The sequence below is a fragment of the Calidris pugnax genome, unplaced genomic scaffold, assembly GCF_001431845.1.
Source record: "Calidris pugnax isolate Ruff unplaced genomic scaffold, ASM143184v1 scaffold24, whole genome shotgun sequence".
Lineage (NCBI taxonomy): Eukaryota > Metazoa > Chordata > Aves > Charadriiformes > Scolopacidae > Calidris > Calidris pugnax.
Window position 1 is genome coordinate 29,748,037 of NW_015090922.1, and position 16,991 is coordinate 29,765,027.

Sequence of the window (16,991 nt, forward strand, 5' to 3'; positions counted from 1 at the left end):
TTTCCTGCATTTTCAAAAGTTTTGTCTGGGTGTTTTTTTTTTTTTGTTTTTTTTTTTTTGTAGGAATGTTTATAGCCTTTCCTCTTCTCTCCATATTCTTGTCCCTCAAGTAAAAATATTTAAAACATATATTCTATATGCATTTAATAAGCAACATATTTCATAGAATCATAGAATCGTCTAGGTTGGAAGAGACCCTTGGGATCATCGAGTCCAACCATCTATCCTACTCTACAAAGTCCTCCCCTACCCCATGTCCCTTAGCACTGCATCTAAACGGCCCTTAAACACAGCCAGGGATGGTGACTCCATCACCTCCCTGGGCAGCCTATTCCAATGCCCTATCACTCTTCTCTTCTTTGTATTTTTCCCTTTTAATACAACAGCAGAACTACTTCTGGGCTCTTAAAGATGGTTGCATGGTTGTCTAATATTACAGTGTATGTTGATGTTTTTCATTTTAATAGTTCTGCACTCCTTGAAAAGATCTGATGATGAGAAAAATACAGAGAGTTGCCACCTGGCATACAATAAATGCATATTTAGCTCTATACATTTAGCATGGATCATGCCATTCTCTATAACCTCAGAACCTGTCCTTTGTCGTCTTTTTCCATTGCATATTTAGGATTCCCCCTGATATTCACTTGATCTGCTTAATTTTAATACCACCTGGTGTGTGCCAACAGGCACTTCAAGTAACTGGAGTTCACCAGTTCCTAATTGGGCGAGCAAAAGTTCTCATGTCTCACTAGAGCCTTGGACCACCAGTGGCTGAACTTTTATATTTTTCTTCTGCACCATTATTCTTGGACACGTATAACAAATATTCTGTATTTTTGTTATCCACAGATGGTTGCTAATGATTGTCAAGACCCTCCAGAGTACTGGACAATCCATGGACTGTGGTATGATCACAGAATGTTTTTATTTCAGCCTGGAAAGGAAAAATCAAGTTTTGTACCAGGATGTTTAGTGCTTCTTTTTTTTTTTTGAGGGCTTTGTCTATCTGTTTTTATAATTCTTTGAAACAAGTGTCTTTATTTTTTTGGAAATAAAAACCCTATGGTTTGATATAAATCTGAAAAATATACTTCTTATCTTATGACTCACTAAGCTCCTGAAATCCTCTTGCCACATAAGCATTGTATTTACACATCTCTTTGTAAAATAAGTGGTGTTCTCAAACAAAAAGGGAAGTATAGTTCCCCCCCCCTTTTTTTTTTAACCTCACTTTCTGAGGATACAGAATTTGTTAATGTCTTGTGACTGCTTGGGGTTTTAAGTACCTTAACTTAGCACAAATATTGCAAAAGTACAGGAAAAACTCATTTACTTAAAAAGGAATCAACTCACTGGAACTGGTGCCAATGGCTGCAATCCAGAGGTTTTCCTGACAAATACAGGGAAATAATTCAGAACAGGAGTTTAAGCTGTGTGGCCTGGAAAGGTGAACAGCTTTGTGTCTGGATTTCCAGTTAGTGTCTTGGTGATGCTTGCAGAATCATCGCTTGGTGCGGTGGTTGAGGTCAGTGTCATTAGTGACATCATGTGCAAGACCTTTCCGTATAATTTACTCCCCCTGTATGTCTTTACACAGAGTGAGAGGGGCTGGAGGGCCTAATGAACAGCCTCTTCATGGGAAATGTTTTGGCTATAATTAACATCTTGAATTTTTACTTATAAAATACTGTTGTTGCTGTTGGGTCACTTTTTAAATAAAATCTCTAGCTTTAATCTTGCATATTTAAAATTCAGGCTGCTGGTATAGAATAAATGCTATTAGTTACCATTAGTGAGTTAGGAGACATCTTTTTCTCACTTTCCCTTTGCTTCCCTAGGCCTGACAAAAGTGAAGAGTGCAATAGGACGTGGCATTTCAATGTCACCGAGATTAAGGTATTTACTTTTGCACATGCTATATGCAAAATTTGTAGTTTGTAACATATCAATCTTAATGTTTGCTCAGAGGTGTGTTCTTTTAAGGACTCCAGAAATTCATTAGGTGCCTCTGGTGCTGCTAATTGAAGTTGCAGTGCTTGTGATCACTAGCAGCTGTTCCTGCTTGATTTTGGAGACATGCAATTTGCCTTGCTCAGCCACACCCTTCTTAAAAATAACAATAATCTGGACAACATAGGCAGTGGGTCAGTGGCAAAAAGTATCTGCGAAAAAGAGGTTATGGTCAGTCCGTGCTCTTTCTTCTATTTTCTATTGCGAAGACAGAATAGAGAAATTAAGAATTCAGAGTACATTTTTCTATGTGTTTCCTTCCAGGGAATTAGTCCATTTTAATTCTTTTTTTAATTTAAAAAAATGAATCATATTTTGTTCAGATGGGAAGAGGAGGCTTGAGCCAACAAATGCGAAAAGCTGCATGACTGAACAACTTCTGCAGGGACAGCTGAAGGAAAGTTTTGCTTTGAGGCAAACATACTAATATTTGTACATCTAGTATATTATTAGTATATTCATTTATGTAGGTAGTCGCACCTACCTGTTGCCTCCAACAACAATATTTTCAGAATATTGGGGGGAAAAGTCCTTTTCTTGTGAGTAAATGTTTCAGTTGAGGATGTTGAAAGATGAGACTTCAGTTTTAGAAAATCTATCAATGTATGTAGATTGTGTAAGAAACAGCTTTTCAACACTAAGTACATTTATGAATTGTAATATTTCTAGGATCTTCTATCAGACATGAGACACTATTGGCCTGATGTGCTTCATTCATCTCTGAATCGCACCCAGTTCTGGTGAGTACAAAATAAATCTAAAAAGTATTTTGGACATTATTTTATTTAAAAAAAAAAAATCTGTCTGTTAGTAATTCTTAAGGTGAGACGTTGTGCATGAGAAGCAGTGTCCAGGAGGCCAACAAAAGCAGTGCGTCTCATTTACAAAATAAATCTGGTTTCTTGTCGGAGCACCTGCAAAATGCAGCTGCTGAAGACAAGGGCTATGGCAGAGCTTTTCACTGAATTTCACTGAATTTCACTGAATTTCTAGAGTTGGAAGGGACCATAGAGATCATCTAGTCCAACTCCCCTGCTGAAGCAGGATTGCCTAGAGCTAGAGCATGTTACTCAGGACTGCATCCAGGCGGGTTTTGAAAATCTCCAAAGAAGGGGACTCCACAACCTCCCTGGGCAGCCTGTTCCAGGGTTCCGTCACCCTCACCGTGAAGAAGTTTCTCCTCATATTTGAGTGGAACCTCTTATGTTCCAACTTGTGCCCGTTGCCCCTCGTCCTCTCGGTGGGAACCACTGAAAAGAGTCTGGCTCCCTCCTCCTTCAACCCTCCCTTGAGATACTTGTAGGCGTTGATAAGGTCTCCCCTCAGCCTTCTCTTCTCCAGACTAAAGAGTCCCAGCTCTCTCAGTCTCTCCTCATAAGGGAGATGCTCCAATCCTTGAATCATCTTTGTAGCCCTACGCTGGACTCTTTCCAGTAGTTCCCTGTCCCTCTTGAACTGGGGAGCCCAGAACTGGACACAGTACTCCAGTTGTGGCCTCACCAGTGCAGAGTAGAGGGGGAGAATGACTTCCCTTGACCTGCTGGCTACACTCTTCCCTATACAACCCAAGATACCATTGGCCTTCCTGGCCGCAAGAGCACACTGTTTACTCATTGCCATTTTACTGTCCACCAGGACCCCTAGATCTTTCTCTTCAGTAGTTGCCTCTAGCGGGTCCACCCCTAACCTGTATTGGTGCCTGACATTCTTCTTCCCCAGGTGCAGGACCCTACACTTTTCCCTGTTGAACCTCATGAGGTTCTTCTTTGCCCAGCCCTCCAGCCTGTCCAAGTCTCGCTGGATGGCAGCACAGCCCTCCGGGGTGTCAGCCACTCCTCCCAGTTTGGTATCATCAGCAAACTTGCTGAGGATACACTCTGTCCCCTCGTCCAGGTCACTGATGAATATATTAAACAGCACGGGTCCAAGTATTGACCCCTGGGGGACTCCACTGGTTACAGGCTTCCAACTTGAACCTGCTCCATTAATAATTACCCTTTGGGTCCTGTCACACAGCCAGTTCTCAATCCACCTCACTGTCCCCTCATCCAGCCCATACTGCCTCAGTTTCCCAATGAGGATGTTATGGGAGACAGTGTCAAAAGCCTTGCTGAAGTCAAGGTAGATGCTCCACTTTTGGAGAAGTGAAACGTGGTGAGAGAGAGGGACTGTGTCTCCTCCCTTGGCCCGTAGGGAGGAGAAGCAGCAGCTGTTGGCACATGAAATGTGAATAGCAGTAGCACTCCTGGGATGTCACGGCCAGCTGCAAGAGCAGATTCCAGGCCTCTTTTCCCAGCTAGCTTCACTCTGTTGCTGGCTTTGAGAGACCTGTCCTTTTGGGCTTTCTCACAGAGGAGGAAATAGGAAAATAGGATGCTTGGGATCATCCTAGCCACTTCTTTACAGAATTCTCACTTTTTACTTACTCTCCTAGCTGCCTAAGATCAGATCTGGGAATTTATTCAGAGATGGACCTGCTTGGCTTATGGGAAGAGAGAAGGAGATTTTAATCTCTCCTGACAACAGCACTGATTTCCTTCTTCCCCATGTTTCTCTTTGTCCCTGAGTAACAGGACACTTGGACCAAAGAGTGGTACGGGTGCTATTTGAGTTTGCACAGGCTTCAGTTTGAGGGGATTATTTTAAACTAACATCAGTGGCCATTCAAGTTAATTTGTTGAGCCATGAGCTGCGCTGGCCAACATATGGATATGCAATTTGTTCCTCCAGACCTACAGTGAAAGCAGTGACATCAGATAAGAAGCAGAGCACAGAGCTAAAGGCAGTAGCATTTAAAGCTATCTCAACTATAAGTGCCTATAAGTTTTTCCTTCAGGTTCCATGACTGTTTCCTCCATGTATCAGTAGGAAAAAGCTTCAAAAGGAACATACATCTCTCTTGTCCTTGCTTTACAGAAGGCAGTTGTCCTCAGAGCCTTAAACTGGTTCCACGAGTGTCTTTATGGCAACCTAAACTTGTAACTGTCAAAAGTGATGGTGTCACTTTTTCTGCCCTCCGTTCCCCTGTTCTTGCACTGTGCCAGGGAGAGTGTGATTGCTTCTTTCTGTAGTGGCACAGGTTTATGCCACCTTAAACTGGTCCTGGAATAAGAGTAAGAAAAACTTGTCTTAAATCTGTCACCTCCATGCCCTGACCACACGCCTGTTCATAAAGACAGGTGCATACCGGTCCTTATTTTCCTAACAGAGATATTTTGGTGGGCAGCAGGTATGAACAGATACAATCAAAAACTTTTCCCTTTCAGTTCAAGGCTAGCAAATAGCACTTATTTCAATACCTGGAAATATAATCAGAAATACCATCAAAGCAATACAAAGATCAGGTTATAACACTGTAACTAATATTGTGATTGACAGATTGATTCAGTCCTTTTCAGTAGGGTGACAAGTGCGCTGTAATTGGCAGCTCTAATTGCAGATTTTGTAAATGCAAGCTTTTAAGCCAAGTGAAAGCCAGTAAGATCCTGTTGTACAGCTCATTTCAGTTAAAATACTGTAGTTACTTCAAAATTAAAAAAAAAAACAAAAAAAACTAAAAAAACCCAAACAACTCTATAGAGTAAAAATCCCAATACAGCAGAGAGAATCTGAAAGTAAAACTGGCTATTTGCAGTTGTCATTGTTGTAGACTAAAGGCATCTTAATTGCATAAAGAGCGTGAGCAGTGAGAAGCAAGATAGCTATTGTATATCTTACCATATCACATCAGTTCCATTGTTGTAGGCTAAAGACATCTTAATTGCATAAAGAGTGTGAGCAGTGACAAGCAAGATAGCTATTGTATATCTTACCATATCACATCAGAGCTTTTCCACGACTGCAGTAATTGTGTACGATGTTTCTTCCTGGCTTTACCTCTAACTGTGGCCCTGCCTTAAAAGGGGAGGTAAGGAATCTTCCAGGCAATTGTAGGATGGCTGCAGGTGCTTCTGTAAAGGTAGTTGCACATCTCTGTTCACCTGAACTTATGAACTAATAATTGATTCTCAAGAGTTTGAATTGGACAGGATAGAATGCCTTAATACAGAACAAAGGGGTATTTGTCTCTGTTCACCTTAACTAATGAACTAATAATTCATAGAATCATAGAATGGTTTGGGTTGGAAGGGACCTTTTGTACTTTGTATCTGAAAATTTATTAACTGACACCATCCCTTTTATAGTAGTTAATTTTTTGGACCTAATAAAAATTTCTAGTCCAAGAGAATTCCCTTCAGGATCAGTCTTTATGCATGATACAGAATAAGGAATCAGTGTTTAGGTGATTAGGTATCCCTAACCTTCTCTATTGTGGGCAGCACTTGCAGCTGTGCTTTACAGACCTTCTTTGTTCCTATCCTAATGATGAGCCAGTCCTCCAGCTGGGTGGTCTCTCTAATCCTTATATGCGTGATACAGAATAAGGAATCAGTGTTTAGATGATAGGTATCCCTAACCTTCTCTATTTTGTGGGCAGCACTTGCAGCTGTGCTTTACAGACCTTCTTTGTTCCTATCCTAATGATGAGCCAGTCCTCCAGCTGGGTGGTCTCTCTAATCCTTGGACCCACCTGATATGCTTCTGACTTTGTCACACACATCTGTGTGACTTTGGGCTTGGGGGAACTCTGTCCTTGATGTATATAACATGAAGCAAAATCTCTTTGAGGTTGTTTCTTTCCCACACTTCTGAGTTGTACTGATTTCATTCCTTTGCATTTGATTCTCAAGAGTTTGAGTTGGACAGGGTGGAATGCCTTAATACAGAACAAAGGGGTATTTGTACTTTGTATCTGAAAACTTATTAACTGACACCATCCCTTTTATAGTAGTTAATTTTTTGGACCTAATAAAAATTTCTAGTCCAAGAGAATTCCCTTCAGGATCAGTCTATATGCGTGATACAGAATAAGGAATCAGTGTTTAGATGATAGGTATCCCTAACCTTCTCTATTTTGTGGGCAGCACTTGCAGCTGTGCTTTACAGACCTTCTTTGTTCCTATCCTAACGATGAGCCAGTCCTCCAGCTGGGTGATCTCTCGAATCCTTGGACCCACCTGATATGCTCCTGACTTTGTCACACACTTGGGCTTGGGGGAACTCTGTCCTTGATGTATATAACATGAAGCAAAATCTCTTTGAGGTTGTTTCTTTCCCACACTTCTGAGTTGTACTGATTTCATTCCTTTGCATTTCCGCAGCCCCCTAAGACTTCATTTGTAGGACTTAGCTTTGAGGTAGCATTTATTTTTAGCAGTTTTTATATTTTATGTAAATAAATATGTTTTAGGAGCACCATAGAGAAAATGGCGGAGAAGTGCAAGTTATATAGCAGGGACCAGTCTAGTTCTGTAAGCCCTGCTCCTCTGTACCTGCCAAAGTACTTGTGTCCTACAAGGAGGAAAAAGATGTTCAGCAAAGTTGTTGGCAGCTGGCTGCTGCCTCCTCATGGGTACAAGAGGTTCAGAAGGATGGATGGCCTTCATGAATACAGGTAGCTATGTTTTGTGTCCACATGCCTCCCAGCTGTGAGCTGAGGCTCAAGTAGAATTACTTTGTCTTATCGTGGTCTGGGTGAAGGTTAATGTGTCTTAGTGAATAACATTGAGACATCAATTCTTTTGATTTCTAAACAAATTGCTTTATATTATTCTCTGGTACCTGCAGGTTCTTCATTTCCTAGCTGCTTCAGTTTGCATTTAAATGGAACAGGTGAAGGTGAAACTTCATGTGCCTGTGCTGAATGATGTGATTTGTGCAAACTGGACTAAAAACACTCCAGTAGCAGATCCATGTTAGCAATGATGCACGTCCTGCGCACCATCAGATATTTGGCCCTTCATTTCTGCCTTCTTTCTGGAAACAGGAGGACACTTAAATTCAAGTGCTACTGAAAGCCTTCAAAAGGCAGGCACAAGACTTTACTGTTAGTTTTACCCACGTGTATGCATATATTTGCTGAAGAAAAATTGTCATCCTACATACGATGCCTTGCTTCCAGCTTACTGCTGTTCCAGTAGCACTTTGGATTTGACTATTGTCTGCTTCTGGTCCAAGCTAAATGCTTAACATCTCTTGCTAAATTTACCCCTAAAAGAGCCTCCATTTTCTTTAAATTTTTCTCCTCCAGCAAGTAAACAATTCACTTGACATGTAGCTGAGCGTTTTTGCCAAGATGAGAACTCTCTATAAGGCTAAATTTGAGAATATATTGTGAAAAACCTTCTAGTGATGCATCTTGTCCCCGGCCTCACATCTCTTGATGCTGCAGCTGCTTGTGGCACAGAGTTCTCTATTCAGAAGTAGTGTATGAATTTCTCTAGATATAAACAGTTTCTTTTTACTTACAGAATTAAAACACTTTAAATTTGAAGTTTTTAATATGAATGGACTATTCAAAGGCAGGCTTTCATAGTTGTCCTTGTTCTTCTCTGCATTTATATGAGGTACTTAAGGCATCATAAGGTCAGGGAATTCTGTGGTGGCGGCATGAGTTTGTGATTAGATAACTTTTTGTGTACATTGCCTGCATTGATACCTATTTAATGCAAGTAGCTCATGAAAATTTGAAAAGAAAGAAGAAAAAAAGACACAACGCGCCCAAAATGACAGGTGGTCTTATTAAAGATTATACTGGTTAGTCTTTCAATATACTTTAGAATTTATAGAAATATATTTTGGACTTTGCCCCATTTTTTGTCCTATTTGAGTTAGTCTGACATAAAATTGCAGGATTGCTTTCTGTTACACTCTGTTCCTTGGTATTAGAAGACTTGATGGTGGAAACAGAAGCAAGGCTTGAGCAGACCTATGAAAGTACTGCCACAGGCCAAAGTAAAAGTTGAGGCAAGAGTCTTGTCTTCACAACTGTGTAGTTTCACTGTTCCACCCAAAATAAGGATTAGTCTCTTCTGAAAAGTTTTTAGTGCTTTGAAAGTACATTTAACATAAAGACTCCACTAAAACTTACACAAAGCTTTAAAATATTCGTTTTCTAGGGAAATTCTACAGCTCTTTCATTAATTTGAAAAGTCTTCTCTTGCAGCTGCGGATGTTAATGCCAGCTCATTTATATATTTTAACATGACTTATAGTCTGAAAGAATTTTTCTTAGTCTCTTGTTACAAACCATAATGAGGCACTTCTTGGCCTTCTTCCTTACTCTCCTGATAGGTCCAAAATCTCTTGGTAAATAATTCTACTAAAAAAAATGTAGATGTTGCTGTAACTGAAATGGTGTGAGAGTGATCTTCCTTGGTTCTGCTTTTTGCATGTGCAGTAGTTTTTGAGTGCAATGTCCTACTTCGCATATGTAGCCTTTCAGATGCTTGATTTAAGTATATTGCCTAGCTTGTTCAGCACATATATCTGCAAATAATGTTTTTTAAAACTTAAATTTTGCTTTCCTCCTACAGGAAACATGAGTGGGATAAACATGGTACTTGTGCAGCCACGCTTCAGGTCCTTAATTCTCAGAAGAAATACTTTGGTAAAGCCTTAGAACTCTACAAGACTATTGATCTTAACAGGTACATAAATGAACTTGGTGCTCTGCCTCTTATTTCAAACAATTTCTAAAAGTTTCAAATCTAGCCTAAAAAAAAAGTCTAAAAGTCCGATGGCAGACAGTAAATGAGTATTAGCATAAATTATTTTTAGTACTGGAGTTCAGAGGAAGGGTTGTTTACTTTGAGGAGTACACCTCTGGTCACTTCAAAGTCTGGTAAGCCATCAGCTTCTTGGCAGCATTATTTTAGACAATGTGAGCCAGTAAATTTTGAGAGGCAATGTCAGCTGTATGTCACTACCAAAAGCTATGGTGCAAATGAGGTTCTAAATCAAGTGACAAAAGCCCCCAAACTTCTGAGTTTAGAGAAGGTGCTCTGCTTAGAGGAAAGGACAAGCTGCATGCAAAATTGTGCAGAACATCCTGGGAAAAGGCTGAGAGCAAGAGGAGGTGTCCCCAAGGCAGTGTTCAGTCACTGCAGGCAGCTCTCTGCTGTCCTTTCAAACAACCCGAATGTGACACTCTTGCTTTGTCACAGGGGCTCATGCTTTACCATGATTACCATGGATACCATGATTCCTCATCATGGTATCAACGCACTGGCCATTCCAGATGCAAAATCTTGATGGGAATATTGTGGCTTGTCCCAAGAGCTGTGTGTGCCCATTCTGGCTGCAGGTGGATGCCGGAAGGCCAGAGTTCTTTTCTGATCAGCACTTGGTATGGGTGGGAGAATGTTTGACTCGGATTTGTTGACCATGAATTGTCTGTCTGTATAAGATGACAGTATCTGAGAGGGAGTAAGTTCTTTTGTATCTAGAAGCATGCATTAAAAAGAAATAAATCAAAAAATCCCATTCATGTTCTGTCAGTGTCTTGTCCAGGCAATCTGTTAACAAAGTCTCATTGACTTTGCATATGCACAAAGGAAATATGTCTTTCTTCCCCCCTTGACATTTTTATAGGTGTCTTATAAAACTTAATCAGATTTTTCTAGACACAGTGCTTAAGAGCATGTCATACGTAGTGTTAAAATTAATAATGTCTGATAAGCCAATTACTGAAGTAGCTGTGATAGTGTGACTAAAACATTTTACAGATGGCACAGTGACCAATTATGTGACTCTGCATCAGCATGTGTAACACTGAAAAAGAATAGAGACTGAAACATGTTGAAATTAATTCATCGAGCATATTCTCCATTGTAAAAATGAACTTAATTAAATTAATCTTTACTGAAAAGAATAAAGACTGCTCATGTTCTCATTGTTACTTCATTTATACTTGGATGAGAAAAAGTAGTGTTAGTGATTAAAAGATTGTTTCCAAAAAGGAAATTATTAAAAAGAGGACATCATGCAGGTTCCTGTAAGAATGCCAGAACATCATCTATTTGATTTGCCTCTCTTACATTCGGTGTCAAATGACTACGACAGACAGGTGGACCTTTAGGCAATTAGGTTAAATCCCTGTGCAGAACCTGACCTTGGAAGGACTGACCGTTATCAGCACTCATGGATTAAACCCTGCAAGATGCTGAACGTTCCCACTCCTTATGGAAGAAGCTGGGACTTAGAGACTTGGCACCTGTTGGGTCTTGAGTCTTCTTGCCAACTTGGAATTGTGGTGGATTTCCCTCAGGACTGAATCTAAAGGAAGGGGTGTATATAGGCTAGAGTCTCTTGAGAGTTACCTTGTTTCTCTTATGTGAACAACCTTTCCTATTCAAAAGCAAATTCATTAGGAAATGTTTCTGCCCTGATGTTGATGTCGATCTGGATCCACGCACCATGTCCTTCTCCTGGTGTGTTATGCACGTCCAACCCCAGCAAGCCCACCCTGTGTTAGAACATGAGGGTGCCTAGAGCAGTCTCACAAGACTGGTTCCATCCCTTCCTGGTGGCTGGAGCACAGGGTGTGTAGATCAAGGCAGGGGAAAGGAGGCAGTTTAACTGCGTGCCCTACCTGGCGTTCAACAGAGCATTCTCAAGGTCCAGCAAATATCAGCAATGTTGCCATTCCCCTAGCTGTAACTGAAGGCTCAACTCTCCCAGCTCCTCGCATTAAGGTGGGGGAGATGGTTCTTCCTGACCCTGCTGAGTTGGATGGGAAGTGATCTTTCAGAAAAGGGGAGCCTTTCCTAGGCCTCACAGAGTATGGAAGACCAGTTTCCATTGCTCCCCATTGCTGTCATGCTTGCCAAGTTCTCACTGGGATTATCTGTTTGCCTAATGATTATGAAGTTATGTTTGCATATAGGAACCATGGAAAAATGTTTTGTCTTTGTTTCAGTTGTCTCCTGAAAGCTGGGATAAAGCCAAGCAGTTCTTATTACCAGGTAAGAGTCAATCTTTTATGAAACAAAATCATGTGCATTCACTCAGCAGGAGTTAAGTAATTTCTAGAGAATAAGTTTTTGTGAACTTAAGAAGTGTGGGAGCTGTTGGAAGATGTGCTAATGACATTTATTTATATAAGCTTTTTAATTTTTCAGATGACTGCCATAAAGGAGGCTCTTACAAGATTTTATGGTGTAACACCAAAGATCCAATGTCTTCCTCCAGAAGAGGTAAAAATCCCAACGCACACAGAGTCCCCAAACACCCTAAAACCAAAAAAAAAAAACAAAACACCAACAACTTCTTTAAAAAAAAGTGCACTTTTTATCAAAAAACAAAAGCGAAAATAGAGTGAAAAATCTTTAGCATGGTGAAACTTAGATCTGGATGTTGTTTTTGTGTACAGCCCTTCGCAGATCAGATATTGCTTGATTCTGGGAGTGGAGTTCATAAAAACATTGCTTACATACTGTGGCACCACTGAGTTCAGCTTATGCTACTGTTGCCACAGCCTTTTCGTAACACAGAAATATTGTTAGTGGAGGAGGTGTCCATCTTTACCTAGTAGCTTTGCTGTTAGTATACATAACCAGAAAGTGGGGACACTAGTTTTTAAGGTTCCTTTGTCTTAAAAGATTTGAACCTGCATTTTTTGCGTGAATGCTCTAGTGACCATGCCTTCTTGCTGTAGCTGAATACTTTCCACTCTGCCTGCTAAAGCTTAATTGCCATATAGCAAATTACTAGAACCAGAGTGATCTGAATGGAGACAGTGACTGCCAGCCTTGAGAAGGGTGCTGCCTATCAACAGCAGCCTCCCCTTCGCTGGGCATGGCTCACGGTCTGCATGAAGAAGGTACTCAATGGACAGAATCCTTCGGTACCAAAGCAGCTCAGAGACTTATCTCTGAGGTTGTTCTCAAAAGCCCATACATAAAGACGTACAAAAAGGCATTTTGAGCATCACTGTGGTTCAGGATGACCATAGTCTTTCCTTTAGAGCCAATGCTGTCTAAAATTTCCATTTCTTTATATTTTTCCTTGCCAACGATCATACTGTGAATCACAATGCAGTAGAGAATGGGATACAGGGTGTGCTGTAGTGTAGAATACAGGTCACCATATCTGAACCAACAATACCTTTGAAGGAACAAAATAGTATTTTGAATAATTACATAGCTAAGGCTGCATAGCAGGTTTTTTTTTTCCTTTTTCAGCTAGGTTACTCTGCTTTTATTGGAAAAGAAAACTAAAAAATAAGCCTGCAAGATGGCTTTCCCTCTTATAAGTGGTTCCTTATTATCTCAGCTTGATAAAAGTAGTTACTACAAAACACTTGACAGAATTATTGCCCATACACAGACAACAGTTTTGTGAAAATTTGCCAAGATACAGTTGCTGTTGGAGTTCAGTAGCTTGTTGTGTTGTCAGCTCATTTGCTTTAGTAGTGCTCTGAGGTTTTTATACTCAGATGTTTCTTCACATCAAAAAGAATACTAGGTTACAATATTTTTAAATGTATTTTTAAGTTACTTTAAGCAGCAAAGGAATATGAGTTGAATGTGGGTTGCACGCTCGCCCACCTCTTGATATTGAAGAAATACAGAGCTAACACAAACTCCAGTTTCTAGCTCTGTTCACTGTAGTTATGCCATTGCTTTTAGAACAATTAGAATACTGTTCAAACTATGTGCAAGTCATTTACAGCTTGAGTCTCCTGTTTTTAACAGCTGAAGCTAATGGGCAATAGAAAGGGAAAAGTAGACCCCAGTTATTTAAAGATAGCCTTTTTCAGAGTTCCAGCCTTGTTGATGGAAGTGCATTATGGAAGTACTTCGGTGTTTAAAACGTGTTACACACTTGCTGTGTTCTTAAGTTTCTTAAGAAAAATAAAAACCAAACCAGAACCCCCAACAGTAAAAAAACTGAAACCAAAAAACTCCACACAAATGAAAAAAAACCCAAACCAGACCAAACCAACAACAAAACAAAACCCCACCACGGTTACTTTTGTCTTGTACATATATTTTCATCCTAATTAATGGTTTCAAAAGCAATTTTTTTCCGCATGCACTTTATCACACCTGAGCAGTTTGGGGGATTTTCCTATAATCTTCATCCCCACATGAAAGGCTTCCCTGCCTGCCTGCCTTATTCATGGCCAATATTTTTCTTCCTAGTTTGTCCAAAAATGGCATTTCTGCTACTTTTGACAGCTTGCTCCTCTATTCTTTTCAGTAAAAGCTATTATAAAACTATGTTTCTTTTCTCCTTTTTGGAGAATATTCTTTGCCTTAATTCCCATCCTGCTACAAAAGAGGTAGTGAAAGGTGGCTTTCAGCTCACACATGCCCTTCAATATTCACAGACTAAAGCCAGAACTCATCATTGAGGTGAACAGCTTCTGTGTACAGTGCAGATATGGCAAATGATAAAATAATCTGTGTCACAGCATTTCATAATGAGACTTACTAGTTAGGCAGATTCCCCAAATTGTTGGAATTGCAAGTTATTTCCTTGTCTGCTTGCTCTTTGAAGACAAATACGTACTATAATCTGTTCAGAGTGGATGCCTCTGGTTTGTGTCTACTTCACATTTTTCAAGTGGCAAATACAGAAATAAGCACTATTATATTCTCTAGCTAAGACAATGTATTTGAAGAATTGATGTATTTTTTCCTATCATGCTGATCCTCTCCTTTATGTTTCTAGGGTGAAAAAGCACAAACAATTGGTCAGATTGAATTCTGCTTCACCAAAGAACTGCAGCTGAGAAACTGCACGGCGCAGAAGGGTGAATCTGACCCATTGCAGGCTGACTTGAAGCTTGGAACTGAGGAATTGTCTGTCTGCAGTGATACTCTCCCAACCTATTATCCTTCACAGGTCCAAGGTCACAAATGAAGCCTTAAGAGTCTGAAAAACTTTTTAACAGCAATAAAAACCAAACCCTTAAACATTATTCCTTGGAAGGCAGTCTTGACTTAACGATGTTACAAAGGCCTGTCGGTATCATAGGCATGCTGTGAAGATTTCTGCTGGAAAACACATTTCTTTTGCTATTAGAGGAGAATGGTAATATCAGTTACACAGGCTGAAGTACTGAGTTGTGCCTCTGATACTGATGGGATCAGAATCTGATTTACAGCTTTGCCTGGACTTTTTTGGCTTGCTTATGGTTTGAATCAATGTTCAGAAGAGAACTGTGACTTCTTAGTTTCGCTTGCAGTTGAGTCTTCCACTTTAGCCACTTCTGGGTTTTGTCCATGAGTCAGGGAAATTAAATGTCTTGAAAGGATGTTTGTCTCTCTGAGATGAGATGACAATTTCTTGAGAAGAAAAAATGGAAAAGGAAAAGAACTTAGAGACCTGTCTGGAGGTCTTTTCCCAGACGTTAAGTTTGTGCTCCGGAAGTGCTGAGCAGAGGCCACATCCTCAGAGGCATTGAACCTTTCCTCACTCAGAGATCACGGCGGACCAAAGATGTCAACTTCTACATAACCTCTCAGGGAATCAAATAAGGTTTTGGCACGTCTGCCTAAAGGACCCAGGAAGACTGTATTTGTAGCCTTACCTGTTCTTTGATTGATTTTGCTACAGTTGCTCCATGCAGTCTTGAATTAAAAACAATCTTAGAACTAGCTTTCTAGTATAGGGAAATGTTAGGCCCTAGAAATATTTTCTTAATTTCTTGTTGTATTTGAACATTTAGCATTACCACACAAGTGCTGGCACTTTTAAATAAAAAAAAGATTGTTGTGTAATCACTTTGTTCCAAGACGCTGCTTTTTATAGGTAAAACTGTAAATAGTGCAGGATTTTCAGTGAAAAGTACAAATGTTAGCAGTGGTGCATCTCTATCCCATAATAATTAATAACTTGCCACAAAGTTGGACACTTCCACAGGAGACCAGATTTGGATGATGTCTTCTACACAGTGCTGTGTTGATGTAAGTGTCTCAAATTGTTTTTCGAAGAAAGACAATTATGGCTCAAGGAACCATCTGTTAGAAGAATATTATTGTGAAAACATGAAATGCGGTATTGGGAGCAAATTTGTTATGTCTTTTGGGGTTTCCCACTTAATCTCATTTTTGACTATCCCTGTTTCTCTACCACCTTTCATTTAAGGCTCTGTTACCTTGCTGTTCCAGTATGCTGTCATTCTTTCAGTCCTCTCTTTAGAAACTCAGGTATTTATTTAACAGCGACGAAATGAGTGTGGTCTGCACTCTGTTGTATCTGTATTTCAGTAGCATGAGGGCTTTGCTTTCAGAATTTGTCTTCCTTCCCAAGAGGGGGAATACACTAATGTAGAATAATACTATATTAGTATACCAATGGTAATCAGATCTAATGTTTTTATAGTAGCCATGGTATGTTCGGTTCATGTTGGACACAAGTAGAAGAATCACAATTCATTCCCCCATTTCTGCCATCATGTAAGTAAGAAAAAGTAGGGAGACTGAACTAAACTGCATGAAAAGACTAGAATGTTCTTGTGTTTTGTGGAATCTTCTTGATTAATATTCTCACTAATTCTTCTGACTAATATTTTTTCCTTTTAATTTCAAAAATTATCTTAGCCTAAAGAAAAAAAAAAAACATGTTGGGAAAAATGCATGTTTCTGCAAAGGAGGAGCCCAAGGCTCATGTACTTTCTAAAAACTCTCCAGCTCTTTCAAATAGTGCTTAGAAGGTGCATAAGTCTTGGGTGGACTAAAGAGAGTGCAAACAACTTAGAATTAACGTTAATTTACATTTCACATCATAAGGTGGTGGTTTTTGTTTTTTTTTAAAGAAGCAAGACTTGCCTTTTCCTCAAAATTATGCTATTTTTATAATGGTTTGGAATTTTTTTTTTGTCCTTTGGGGAAGTGTCTTGTTCTCCTTTTCCTGTCGAAGTTCTCAGTGTGCAGGGCCATGTCCTTGTTAAGCCAATCAGCAGCGAGGGAACTGGAAACAGAGGTTGGTAACTACCGTCTGACCATCCCACCAACATCTTAGTGCTTCTCAGTCATCATTGGTCATGAACACTGTCCTTAATTGGAGTGATAGACTTCTCAAAATCTGGCTATAAATATTGCCACCTTGGTTGAGTAGGTGCAGTTTAAAAAAATCCCATGAAATCC

General features: G+C 39.9%; 1 protein-coding gene across 3 annotated transcripts in view; it reads left to right on the forward strand.

The window, feature by feature from the left end:
* RNASET2 (ribonuclease T2) overlaps positions 1 to 15,623 on the forward strand; it is a 26,597-nt gene extending 10,974 nt beyond the window's left edge. For all 3 annotated transcript variants that reach the window (XM_014951318.1, XM_014951319.1, XM_014951320.1), the window contains exons 4-10: positions 853 to 908; positions 1,842 to 1,899; positions 2,683 to 2,753; positions 9,429 to 9,542; positions 11,813 to 11,858; positions 12,015 to 12,089; positions 14,572 to 15,623. In XM_014951318.1, coding sequence (XP_014806804.1) covers positions 853 to 908; positions 1,842 to 1,899; positions 2,683 to 2,753; positions 9,429 to 9,542; positions 11,813 to 11,858; positions 12,015 to 12,089; positions 14,572 to 14,763 — 612 coding nt within the window. In that variant the 3' untranslated portion in view covers positions 14,764 to 15,623. The remainder of the gene's footprint in view (positions 1 to 852; positions 909 to 1,841; positions 1,900 to 2,682; positions 2,754 to 9,428; positions 9,543 to 11,812; positions 11,859 to 12,014; positions 12,090 to 14,571) is intronic.
* The last annotated feature ends 1,368 nt before the right edge of the window (positions 15,624 to 16,991 follow it).